Source organism: Mauremys mutica, chromosome 2, assembly GCF_020497125.1.
Source record: "Mauremys mutica isolate MM-2020 ecotype Southern chromosome 2, ASM2049712v1, whole genome shotgun sequence".
In the NCBI taxonomy this organism is placed as follows: domain Eukaryota; kingdom Metazoa; phylum Chordata; order Testudines; family Geoemydidae; genus Mauremys; species Mauremys mutica.
In genome coordinates this window covers 272,978,691-272,992,394 of record NC_059073.1, presented here as the reverse complement: position 1 = coordinate 272,992,394, position 13,704 = coordinate 272,978,691, and the positions used below count along the sequence as shown (strand labels likewise).

Here is a 13,704-nt window from a genome sequence, read left to right as displayed (position 1 = left end):
ATAGATAAATGTTTTTATGCACAATAACTTATTGTTTCATATAGTATCTATTGTGAAAGTATGCAGGTGCTGCACACACATAACTCAGTACACAACTCAGAGTGGGTCAATAAAATACCTGGACAAAACCCAAACAACTCTTCTCCCCCTATTTAACATTGTCGAAAGTCGGGGGTGGAGGGAAGAAATGAAGCCTTTCATTATGATCTGTGCCTCACCAAACTTGGACTCTGACAGGCCAGCAGAGAGGGAGGAAGCTGTAGAGATTTGGGCCTTCAACTGAACACCTTACTGCCCACCGCAATCAGTCGAGATCTAGCACTGATAGTGGATACATGGCAGTTCCCTGAAAGAATGTAGGAAAAGGAGGCTGTCTCTTACATAGCTGCAATGAACACTGGATAAAAGAATGAAAGGTTCTGCTTACAAACTTGTGGGTGGTGCATGGGACTGGGTGGTCTGAACTTAATTTAATGGAAGGACTTGTTTAGATATCTTAAAATTGGAGTGACATGCTATCTATGTTTTTTACTGATGCCTTTGAAGCTGCACAACAGCTTTTTTCTTTAAAAAAACGTGGTTATCCCACACAATGCAAAATTCTCAACTTCCACAACAGTGATAGAAAGTGGATGCATTGTATTCTATCAACCTAACTGCAGGTAAAAGTGTGGTGTGAAATGTCAAGTGTGTACTGATTCTTTCAATAACTGCTTAGGTGTCTTTTTAAAACACTTGACTGCTCTATTTTCCTTTTCTAAATAACTTTCATATTAGAATATTGGTTCTTAGTAATAAGTAATACAGTCTTTGCTGATAATTGTACTTTTCTTTCAGGACTTCATAGATCTGACATTGTCGAAGACTCAGCGAAAGACTCCGACAGTTATTCATAAGCATTATCAAATCCACCGCATTCGACAGTTTTACATGAGAAAAGTTAAATACACCCAGCAAAATTACCATGACAGACTCACCCAGATTTTAACAGATTTCCCAAAATTAGATGTAAGTGACTTTGGCAACTGATAAGTGAAAGAAAGTGTACCTTAAATTCATCAGATCTAATGCTGTGACTATAAATTGTGGTCTTGTGAGGTTTTGTTGGCTAAGCAAAATCAGGCTGACTTATTACTTGGATAGGAGACTTTGGAAGAAAAATTATATCTGCAGGAAGAGGTATTGATAACTCAGGTGGCTCTATTTCTTTTGAGTAAAGTTCTGAATCAGGGCTCGAACAGGGTTCTAGGGCAACTTTTTCCAGGAGCTCACGTCTTGTAGACGAGAGGTAAAAAATCGAAGTCTTAACCACCAGTGGTGATTAAAGGTCTCACAGCACTTTTTCCAGGAGTGGGAGTTTTAGCACTAACTTCTAGATACATTTAAATTTGATAGAAACTTCAGTTGAATGACGGGTAAAGAAATATAGGCTGTTAAAGGACTTTGACCTCCTATTTCTAGTGAAAGGTGCTAAAGAAACATAGGATATTATTTTCACAGTTATTGCCATCCAGATGTTTTGTAGGAAAGAATGAGCATCCAAATATAGGTCTGATCAGTGTGTTTACAGTCTAATGCACTGATCTTGCAGTTGCAGATGTGTAGTCTTCAGTGACTGGGGCTTTGTGTATGCACATGAATCTGCCTGTACTTAATCCGATGCAGAATTGAGATGTTAGTTTGCGTGGGTTTTTTTCTGACTTCTATTTTTAATGGCTGATCTCCATTACAGAGTTCTGAAGTACAGCTTCTGTATTTGCTTAACTAGTTTGGTATCTATGTCATGTGGTTAAGTTTCTAAAAATAAAGCATGTAGATGGGTAAAATATTCTCTCTGATTCTTTTACACAGAGATGAAGGGATGTGTTGTAAACTCTCTTCAAAAAGAATTGATGTGAAGAAGGTGCACTCTTCATATGCTGATGAGTTTATTCAGGCATGAAAAATTGTCTGCCTAAAAAGAGATGAATCTTACAGAATTTAGGGTTCAGTGAAAGAGAGGAATTACTTTGCTGTGTTCCCACAGTAGCAGAAGTATGTTAGAAAAAAGGCTGCCGCTATACAGTATGCTTGCAGTTTCCCTCTGTACAATATAATCTTGCATTTTTTTCTTTTTTAACAAAAAATATTCTTACAAAGAAAAAGGCACAAGCAGAAATTTAGCTTCAGTCCAATGAAATATAAAGCAGGAAATCAAAGTTATGGAAAAAACATTCAAATGTATGGATAAGCAGATTATTTTCTTTAGAGATTTTTAGATATGGAAAATGGTCTTCAGTTTGTACTTGTCAGCTGTACCACTGGTTTGTATCTATGAAAAAGCTCAAATTAGTAGTAAGAAGTCTTTACGTTCATGAAAGAAAACATCCAGAAAAGGTTTTGATTAATTTATTTTATGCTTTTTTAGGATATCCATCCTTTTTATGCAGATTTGATGAATGTTCTCTATGACAAAGATCATTACAAGTTGGCCTTAGGACAGATTAATATTGCCAAGAATCTGATTGACAAGTAAGATATCTTAACTTATTTTTTTGTGGCTTGTTTTTGTCATAACAACAGATTAACCTTTTCTTTCCTCCTGCAATAGTGTTTCTAAAGATTATGTGCGCCTGATGAAATACGGTGATTCCCTTTATCGATGCAAACAGTTGAAACGGGCAGCTCTGGGACGTATGTGCACAATTATCAAAAGGCAGAAGCAAAGTTTAGAATATTTGGAACAAGGTATGTATTGCAAATATGGTAAAATGAAGAATTTTGAAGAGAGAATTTGAAATACAGACTTGCGCATGAAGACTTTTTACCAGTTGTTTTTATAAATAGCATCTAACCTTACTTTAACTGAAAGGTTTGAGGAAAAACAATTTTTTCTTTTTTCAATTTATCAACATTTTGTGGTTAGTTTCACTATTTCTCCTGACTAGTCAGTCAAATACACCTGCTTTTTCTGAGATTTTTTGCATGGCAAGAGGAGAGGGAAAAACATTTTAAAAAAAAAAAAGTTAAAATATAATTGGCACAAATAATTGGCGCAGGAGCCTTTGAAAGATTAAGTACCTTGAAGTATTCTTAACTTCAAAACTGACTAGATTTCTTGTTATTTGCAGTGGTGGTGTAGCCCTGTGGGTCCCAGAATATCAGAGAAACAAGGGAGGTGAGGTAATATCTTTTATTTTACCATCTTTTGTTGGTGAGAGAGAGAGAAGCTTTTGAGCTTACCTAGAGCTCTTCAGGTCTAGGAAAGGTACTCAGAGTGTCATAGCTAAATGCAAGGTGGAACAGATTGTTTAGCATAATGATCCCTTGAAATGTGTTAACTACATTTGCTAAACAGTCTGTTCTACTTTTTATTTAGCGGAGACACTCTGAATACATTTCCCAAACCTGAAAGAGCTCTGTGTAAACGCAAAAGCTTGTCTGTCTGCAACAGATGATGGTCCAATAAAAGATATTATCTCACCCACCTTGTTGACCATGTCTTAAGTATTGCATTCACAGTTAAGTACATTTGTACAGTGCATTTTTCCTAGTATTTGATTTACTTTGACTAAATGAGATAGGCGGTCATTATTTATCTTTATCAATTCCCTGCCTCTGATTTAATAGAGGCCAAATATTTTTTTATACGTTCTTCTCTGTGGCCCTTTTTGCCTCTTGTTCACATTATAGCTAATTGGGGGGGGGGGGTGATGTGTTAATTAAAATATAATATTTACAAGAATCAGACACACTTTATATTAAGGTTCCATTTGTAAATAGATTATCCAGGTTAATAAATGTTTTCATAAATGGTTAATTGTTAAAGGTCCAATAGGTTGTTTATAACCATCTAGAACACCTTCTACTGATGTACGTATAACTATAACATTCAACTCATTCTTGTAACATGCTTTATTAATAATTTATTAACACTTTATGAACCACTTACAAACGGAAACTTAATGCAAAAATAGGTCCAAATTAAATGTGGTTTCTGAATAGTGTTGTTTCTGAATAAAATCAGAAGCTTTCCCATCTACAAAGAAAGATCTCTTCCTTTCTGTTTTAGTACATTTAAACTTTATTTTATCACCCATGTAATTAATTAAAGCTTTTTAAACTTTTCAGTGCGACAACATTTGTCCCGTTTGCCAACTATTGATCCCAATACACGAACTCTTCTGTTGTGTGGCTACCCAAATGTTGGAAAATCGAGCTTTATAAATAAGGTTTGTGAGTTTGTTGTAAAAAAATATTACTTCAAAGTTTAAATAATTTGAACTATTGGGACTCTACCCAAGGATCTTAGCTAGCAGGTCTCTGTACAAGGTTAGGGATTTAGTATGAATCTCAGGGCTGTAGAAGGAAATTAAAAACAGATTTATTTTTAAATCAATTTATTGTATCATAAGCTTCCCCAGTGTGGTAAAATCTTTCTCCCAGATAGATGAAAAAGTGTATTAACCTTCTATAGAAAACCATTGAGAATAACTACTTTGATGTAGCAAAGGAAGTACATGATAATTGATATAGACTCATAGACTTTAAGGTCAGAAGGGATCATTATGATCATCTTGTCTGACCTGCTGCTGTCAGGAAAATAATTATCTCAGTAAATGAAAAAATCTTTATTTGGGGATTTTTCTTGTTTTAAGGTGACAAGAGCAGATGTGGAAGTGCAGCCTTATGCCTTTACCACAAAATCCCTCTTTGTGGGACACATGGATTATAGGTATCTGCGTTGGCAGGTAAGAGCTATTGCTAACTTACCGCTCTGTTTCCACAGGAATGAATTGGTTAGGATCCTGTTGCTGTTGAGAATACCATTTGCTTGCTGATGGCTATTTCTAAAGTACTGTGCCTAGAGAACTGCTGTGTAAGATCTCTCTACATAATGTGCTGAGTAAGGTCAGCTATCAGAAGCTATTCTAAAAATGTAGATCCTGGGGTTTTTCAGTTGCTGGGAGGGACAGGGCACTTGAATCACTTTCTCTTACTACTCAGGAGTTATTCATCTCCAGACTGGATCAGGTCAGGGTAGGTCTCTCTCCCTCTGATTCAGTCAAAGTGAAAATGCACACAAACTACAGGTAGTCTTTCCTTGTATTACTGTGATACTCTTTTCTCTGACTATAATCTGAAGTATTCAGTCTCATCTTATTTTAACACGAATACTATTGTTTTTTTATTCATTTTTCATGGTCTTACTTCGAATGAAATTACAAACTCCTGTCTGAAAGGAAACTATATATATAGTTGCGATTGTCAGCATCTGTTCTTTTAGGTTTTTATACCATGCGTATCACTATAGTATCTGAGCACCTTCCAGTAGTATATTAAGCCACATAACTACACATCAGTCTTATGTTGTTTGTTCTACTGCACATGCTTCTCTCTCTGGGGAAAGAATGAGAGAATGTCCTGTTTTGGAGCGCGCGCGCTCTCTCTTTAATATAAATATATTTGTTGCTATGTGTTTCTGTTAGAGAAGGCAGGTCAAAAGAAACGTGCTTTGCACTTGAAGCAGAAAATGGTGAGGTTCCTAAAGCCTGGTCTACACTAGGCGTTTAAATCGGTTTTAGGAGTGTAAAACCGATTTAACGCCACAACCGTCCACACTAGGAGGCACCTTATATCGATTTTAATGGCTCTTTAAACCGGTTTCTGTACTCCTCCCTAACGAGAGGAGTAGCGCTAGTATCGGTATTACCATATCGGATTAAGGTTAGTGTGGCCGCTGATCGACGGTATTGGCCTCCGGGCGGTATCCCACAGTGCACCACTGACCGCTCTGGACAGCAATCTGAACTCGGATGCAGTGGCCAGGTAGACAGGAAAAGCCCCGCGAAGTTTTGAATATTTCCTGTTTGCCCAGCATGGAGCTCCGATCAGCACGTGTGGCGATGCAGTTAAAAATCAAAATAAAGAAAGAGCTCCCGCATGGACCATGCGGACGTGATCGCTGTAAGGGCAGGCAAATCTGTTCTATCAGTGCTCCGTTACAGAAGACGAAATTCAAAATAATTTTTTTAAAATCTCCAGACAGACGCCATAGCAGGGGCTCAGCGCACTGCTGCGTGACAAGCGTAACGGAAAGCCAAAGAATCAAATGGACGCTCATGGACTGGAGGACTCAAGCTATCCCACAGTTCCTGCAGTCTCCGAAAAGCATTTGCATTCTTGGCTGAGCTCCAAATGCTTCTAGGGTCAAACACGGTGTCCGCGGTGGGTCAGGGCATAGCTCAGCAATTTACGCACCCCCCCACCCACTCCCAGAAGTGAAAGGGAAAACAATCCTCTCTTGACTCTTTTACATGTCACCCTATCTTTACTGAATGCTGCAGATAGACGCGATGCTGCAGCCGTCAACACTAACATCCTCACTCCCCCCCCCGCCATGGGTGGCTGATGGTGCAATACGACTGATACCCGTCCTCGTCATCAGTCTATTGGCACATGGGGCAGTGCAAAAGGGCTGGTAACCATGCCGACTAGCATCAGTGAGGTCAATCAAGGGCGCCTGGCCCTAATTTTTCCTTGTAGATGGTGCAGTATGGCTGGTAACCATCCTCATAATAGCAACAGGGGGCCGAGCTCCATCAGCCCCCACCCTTCATATGTAAAGAAAAGATTCAATTGCCCCTGGACTAGCAGAGGGATGCTGGGCTCCTCTTCTCCACACTCCTTACTGTCCTGTCTGGACTATCATAGCAGCTGGAAGCTGCCTTCCACTCATTTCTCACTAACAAGTCACCATGTCTTTTTATTCCTGCATTCTTTATTACTTCATCACACAAGTGGGGGTGCAATGCTATGGTAGCCCAGGAAGGCTGGGGGAAGAACGGAATCAACAGGTGGGGTTGTTGCAGGAGCACCCCCTGTGAATAGCATACAGCTCATAATTTCTGTGGGATCTGACACAGAGCAGCTGTGCTCTCTGGCTCTATGATACAGTGGTTCTCTAGTACACTTGCCCATATTCTAGGCAGGACTGATTCGATTTTTAGATACCAAAAAGGAGGGATTGACTCAGGGAGTCATTCCCAATTTTGGCTTTTGCGCCCCTGGCTGATCGGCCAGGGGCACTTATGACAGCAGCAAATGGCACAGTGCAAAAGGACTGGTAACCATGACCATCTTATTATCAATTTATGGTATGGTAGATGGTGCAGTATGGCTAGTAACCATCTCTGCTATCATGCAAAAGCAAAAGCATGCTTCTGTGTAGCGCTGCTGAATCGCCTCTGTGAGCGGCATCTATTACACATACGGTAACAGTCACAAAAGGCAAAACAGGCTCAATGATTGCCATGCTATGGCATCTGCCAGGGCAATCCAGGGAAAAAAGCCGCGAAATGCTTGTCTGCCATTGCTTTCCCAGAGGAAGGAGTGACTGACGACATTTACCCAGAACCACCCGCGACAATGATTTTTGCCCCATCAGGCACTGGGATCTCAACCCGGAAGTTCCAAGGGGCGGGGGAGGCTGCGGGAACTATGGGATAGCTACGGAATAGCTACCCACAGTGCAACGCTCCAGAAATCGACACTAGCCTCGAACCGTGGACGCACACTACCGATTTAATGTGTTTAGTGTGGCCGCGCGCACTCGATTTTATAAAATCTGTTTTACAAAACCGGTTTATGCAAATTTGGAATAGTCCCGTAGTGTAGACGTACCCTAAGTTCCTGGGCTGTTCATTCCACAGTCTCAGACTGCCCCCAGAGAAGGTGCGCTCTCATGCACATACAAGCTTTACTCTTATTGTTGAGAGTTCCATTGTGCCAGAAGAGCATAGTTTACTCCTGGGGGAATTCTGCACCACTACTCACATGTAGAATTCATGTCCCCTGCAGATTTCTTTGCTTCCCTGCAGAAAATGATGGGGAAGCATAGGTAAGCTGTAAGAGCAGTCACGCCTCCCACCCCAGCAGCGCTGGCGCATCATTTTGGGTGCCCGGAGCAGTGGGCGGAGAGGTAAATCACTGTGGGGCTGGAGACGCCCCGGCCAGTGGCTCCTACCGTGTTCTGGGCTCAATTGCTAGTCCTGGCTGGGGATGGAGGAGGATGGGGCTGTGCCAGACCCACCCCTAGACCCTTCCCATGCAGGAAGCTCCGTACCCCTCCCTTCCGCCACTTCATGACCCCATGGCTCCCCAGGCTTGGGGGAAGGGGTCAGTGTGCAGGGAGCTGCTATCCCATCCACCTAACCCCATGCATCTGGACCCCCTATATCCAGACCCTGCCAAGCCCCACCCTCCTGCATCCATACCCCCACCCCTGCATTCAGCCAGCCTGCCCACACTTGAAGCCCCATCCCACTGAGCTGTACTTCCACTGGAACCCCCCTGCTGAGCCCCATCTCCCCGCACCCAGACCCTTCTGCTGAGCCCCAGCTATCTGCACGTGGACCCCCTGCAGAGTCCTGGACTCCCCACCTAGCTTCCTGCACACAGATTGCCCCACACAGAACCCGATCACCCCACATGAAGCCCCTCCACACTTGGATCTTGCTGGGCTGAGCCTGCTTTCAACACATCTGGATTGGGCGCCAGGGCGGGTGTGCATGAGGGACTCTGTTCCTCTTGCATACTGTCTTGGTGCAGCAGTTGTGGAGGGGCAGGGCCCCAGAGTGTTTTTGGGGTAGGCCCAGCCCTTGTGCTGTGTCAGGGTTGGATGCAGCCTCACCGCCAAGTCCATGTCCTGGGGGGAAGGGAGGGCTGCCAGGGTGATCCTCCACCTCCGTGCAGCCAGTGGCCTGTGCTCCCCACTACCATGCTTGGGGCGTCCACATTTATTTATTGACACATAAAATATGCAGGATTTTAACATACTGTTTGCAGAATTTTTATTTTTTTAGCGCAGAATTCTCTCAGGAGTAATAGTTGTTGATCACTGTCTTTGTCTTGTAGCTTTAGATGATTGTTTAGATATCCTGGGGCCTGGTCATGGGGGGGCTATGAAGATAAGGACTGAGACCTTGCACTTAATATGATATTCTATGGGAAGCCAGTGTATGTTGCAGAGGGCAGGTTTGATATGTTTCTGCTTTGCTTCTTTCCCAACCAATAAGCACAAACATACTGTGAAAGATTGATTGATCTCTAACCCCCACAATCTTATTACTTCTGTGGCTAATTTATGTTAAGGTGTGAGTTAATTATGTTAATCTAAATTTTAGGTGGTAGATACCCCTGGTATTTTGGATCATCCTTTGGAAGAGAGGAATACCATTGAGATGCAGGCTATAACAGCGCTTGCACATCTTCGTGCTGCTGTGCTTTTTGTAATGGATGTGTCTGAGCAGTGCGGGCATAGCTTGGAGGAGCAGCTAGAACTCTTCAGAAATATTAAACCACTATTTGCTAATAAGGTAGATCTGATTTACAACACTAGTCAAATCTAATTTTTCACAATGTGAATCAATAAGCTGAATAATATTGTTTACTTTCTTTCTATTAGCCTCTTATAATCGTAGCGAACAAGTGTGATGTGAAGAGGATTTCTGAACTTCCTGAAGAAAATCAGGTTAGAAGGCTTTTCTTCTTTTCATAATTTACAAAAGCATTATATGCCTCTATTGTGGAATAATATATGTTATAATGTGCACAGGTGAACTTCATTGTGTAACTTGTTAATCGGACAGTTTAATAATCTGATGAAGAGTGAGTAGGTCTTTGAGTCTTGATTTTTTTTATTTTTATTTTTTTTAAATCATGAATACCTACTAAGGTGTGTGTTTGTGTATTTCCATGTATGGGGGGTACGTGTGTGAGAGAGATTAGCCTGATTTTTCATAAGTGCAAAGCACCCATAGTTCCTGTTGATTTCATAGATAGTAAGGCCAGAAAGGGTCATCTGATCTGAACTCTTGCATAACACAGGCCAGTGAACCTCACCCAACAGTTTCTGGGTAGAGACAACTGAGTACTAGTGTGAGGCACACTGTCTTGAACTGTCTGAATGGAAGTTATGTATAAAGTAGTATCTGCACACACAGGCCTGATTTTCATATGCATACAGGTTACCCTGATTTTCACAAGTTCTGAGCACCTATCTAATGTATATATTTTTTTCTATTTGTTACTTAACTTACTGTTTACATCTGATATCCATAAAGTATTTATGTGTAAAAGTTAGTCTATGCAAAGTTTCTGTAGTTCCTCTTTAGGAAAAACATATATTAATAATACAGTTGTTCAATAATGTCAGAAGAAATTTTTATTTTGAGATGAGATTAGAAGTTTGACTTAGTTTAATGAGATGGAAACAGTGATCTTTAAGAAATAATCAGAACGTACTTTATTTTTGTGTGTTCTGTTTGTTTTTTAGAAAATGTTTGAAAATTTAGAAGCAGAAGGATTTCCTGTCATAGAGACAAGTACTCTAACAGAAGAAGGTGTGATTAAAGTTAAAACAGAGGTGAGTTTCTTCTTTCACTTACACAAATTTTGTTCCAAATAGATATCTAACTTTTGTTTTACTGCTTGTGAATCTAGTCTTTATTAAAGTAGTGGACTGGTGCTCTGGCTTGAGACAGATAAAGCAAGTTTTCCTGTGTGTCTGAGGAACTATGACACTCTCATGTTCACGTTTTGGGTCTCACCTGGGACAGATACTGCCAGATGAGCAAAATTGTTTTTGCTTTCTATGATGTGAATAAGTGGAGATTAGGATGAGACAAGCAAGTATGATTCTTACTTCTGACATATTTATTGTACAGTTTTGCTTACTGAAATGGCTTTATGAAAATTAGTGCATTTTTTGAGGATCCCAGGGGGATGATAGCCACCCTCTCTTGTCCCAGCATATAACAAAGCAGTAGAAGTAAAATAGATTGTAGGTCACAAAATCTAAAATGGCAGAAAAAACTATACACATTACTATGAAAACCCTGGATCTTAATTTGGACTGAAGAGTTACTGTTTGAAAATTAACTCTAATCCAGCAGTTCTCAGACTGTGGGTCGGGACCCCAAAGTGGGCCGTGACCCCATTTTAATGGGGTCACCAGGGCCAACATTAGACTTGCTGGGGCCTAGGGCTGAAGCCTGAGCTCCACCCCCACCCGGGGCGGTGGGGCTCGGGCTCCTTCCCTCCGCTTCTGGGGTCATGTAGTAATTTTGTTGTCAGTAGGGGGTTGCGGTGCAATGAAGTTTGAGAACCCCTGTGAATCATTGGTTAGATTTATATAAATTCTATGCAGTGTCTTTAATCCTGGTGGAATTTCTATGTACTGGGAACTTCTCCACTGTCTTTCAGATATTAATCGTAAATTGACTACTTGTTCAGAGGCTATTTGGTCATTTCTTAGACCAGTGTCTCTCTTGCTACGCAGAAATAACACATGAGGAAATTCCATCTACTTTGAACTCTTGTCCCATCAGACTTTTTGTTAGCAGGGATAAAAAAAGATAGTCATTAATTTGGCCCTGCTTTTGGTCTGGGCAAGCAGAGAATTGTTCTCAGCTAAAAATAAAACACTCCCACTAGATATTACAGAACAGCAAAAGCTCAGTTTTGAAAAGGTCCTGTGTATTTCTAGAAATAAATCTGAAGACAGTTTGTTTTTTGGGAACCATTTTCCAGACATTACTCATGCCTTACATTGGAAACTATTTTCAAACTCCATATCCAAGATTGAACAAATATGACAACCAGATCCTTAACTATAATTGATCACACTTCCTTGGCATGATTTTCCAGATTTCTTTAATTTAAAAAAAAAAAAAAAAATTGACTGAGATTTTTTTCTTCTATAAGCCTTTGTTGCTGATTTTTCTTTCTGTATTGCTTGTAGATTCTCACTGTAGGAGATTCCGTTCCCATTTAGTCATGGTTTAAATATGAATATTGTTACATAACTGCTCTTGTATTGAGTTGTAAAATAAAAAAATATCAAGTATTTTGGGGGAGGGGAAACAGTGACTTAAAATAGGATTTGAACGGGTCTCCGTAAGTGAAAAGCTAGTGCATTAAATCAGACAGCCTTCTCTCCGTCCCTGACAATACTTAATGACACTTTGTACATTTTTAGGCCTGTGACAGACTGTTGTCCCATCGTGTTGATACCAAAATGAAAGGAAATAAGGTGAATGAAGTGCTGAACCGACTACATTTAGCTGTACCAAGCAAAAGAGATAATAAGGTAGGTTATTACAATTTTGATATATTTTTCAGTAGTCTTTGAAAATCCTTTTTTTGCTGACTTAATGTGGGGATTCATTTTGTTGGAATCCTGTGAATTTCAGGATTTCAGTTAATGTATTGGCATAGTGAATTAGTGTGACATTACCCAGGGTACAGTCTGGACAGATGAATAGCTGTGTCCCCTCAGTTCTCCAAACTGGGGTGTCTTTTATGCTGCTTTGCTGTAAGAGCAACCACTCCTGGTCTTCCCCCACATAGCCTCCAGCATGTAAATCACTCCCAGCTATATTGTATGAGTGCTATAGCGAGCCACTGATGATTTACACTGCAGGGCAACACCAGCAAACTCCCAGTGCCAGACTGCCCCTCCCAGAAATGTGCATAGTGTACTGCCCAGCACCCTCCTGGACAATACAAATTCATGTAAAGTCCGTCATTTTTGTTAATAGAAAATAACATGCACAAATCTTGTTATCCCAAATGAAGTTTCCCAAACACTTCAATCCAGACACAGACTGGTTCAGATAAAACAATAAAAAAAAGTTTATTAACTACAGAAAGGTAGATTTTAAGTGATTACAAGTAATGAGGCATAAAAGTCAGTGTTGGTTGCAAAGAAATAAAAGGTAGAACATAATTAACTCCTAACTTAAGATAAATGAATTCAAGAGAAACCTTTGCTTTACCACGTGCTTTCTAAGTCTTACTGTCTGGAATCCTTTCAGGCAGGACCCCTCCCCCAGTTCAGTGTTAATTTCCTTGTCCTTCAGGTGGTATTGATGCTGTGAGTAGAGATAATTTGGGGTATCTGTTCTCCTTTTTTCTATCTTTTCATCCTCTTTGAGAATCCTCTCCAGCTGGGATTCAAGAGACAAAGTCTGTGGGACAGGAACTTCCAGCTGTTTGTTTGTTTGTTTTGTTTTTTGCCAAGATGTAAATTTCTTGCTCACCTCCTTTTTCTTGCCAAAGAGTGGTGGCTTCACCAGGGATAGTCCATTTAATTTTGTTGAAACCTGGCTGAGGCATCAGTTTGCCTTTTGACTTTGAGGAAGCAGTTTGTGCCTGCTTTTCTAAACTTGGAATATGTCTCAGTGTTATACAATAGAATCTTATAACTTTACATACAATATTGCCACATACATTTTACCAGGACAAAATGATTGGCACACTGAGTTTTCAGATGATATCTCACAAGGCATATTTTGGACAAAATCCATTATTGTTTTTGTAAAATGCGTGAACATAGGGATACAGACTGTCACAATCAGTTAAGATTATTGAAAATTTTTCTTACAGAGAAATGGATAGTGACAATGTTTTATTTGCATTACAGAAAATTTGGGATTTCCACATTACATTAAAAAAGAAAAGAATTGCATGCTTTTGTGATCACTATATTGCATTAATTTCAGGAAAGGCCACCTTTCATTCCTGAGGGAGCAATAACACGTAAGAAACGCATGGAAGTAGATGTACCTAAAAAGAAGAGGGTAAGTGGTTTACCGAACAGATTTGACACCCTTGAATTGAGGAATCAGTAGCGAAATTTAAAAAAATCAAAACAAAAGAGTG

The 13,704-nt window shown here is 40.3% G+C and overlaps 1 protein-coding gene across 4 annotated transcripts in view; it reads left to right on the top strand.

Moving 5' to 3' along the window:
- Positions 1-13,704, top strand: part of GTPBP4 (GTP binding protein 4) — a 50,090-nt gene that overhangs the window by 30,374 nt on the left and 6,012 nt on the right. For all 4 annotated transcript variants that reach the window (XM_045004819.1, XM_045004820.1, XM_045004817.1 and 1 more), the window contains exons 2-11: positions 838-1,008; positions 2,408-2,511; positions 2,591-2,727; positions 4,111-4,211; positions 4,638-4,730; positions 9,165-9,356; positions 9,446-9,511; positions 10,316-10,405; positions 12,020-12,130; positions 13,545-13,622. In XM_045004819.1, the coding sequence (XP_044860754.1) occupies positions 931-1,008; positions 2,408-2,511; positions 2,591-2,727; positions 4,111-4,211; positions 4,638-4,730; positions 9,165-9,356; positions 9,446-9,511; positions 10,316-10,405; positions 12,020-12,130; positions 13,545-13,622 (1,050 nt within the window). In that variant the 5' untranslated portion in view covers positions 838-930. The remainder of the gene's footprint in view (positions 1-837; positions 1,009-2,407; positions 2,512-2,590; positions 2,728-4,110; positions 4,212-4,637; positions 4,731-9,164; positions 9,357-9,445; positions 9,512-10,315; positions 10,406-12,019; positions 12,131-13,544; positions 13,623-13,704) is intronic.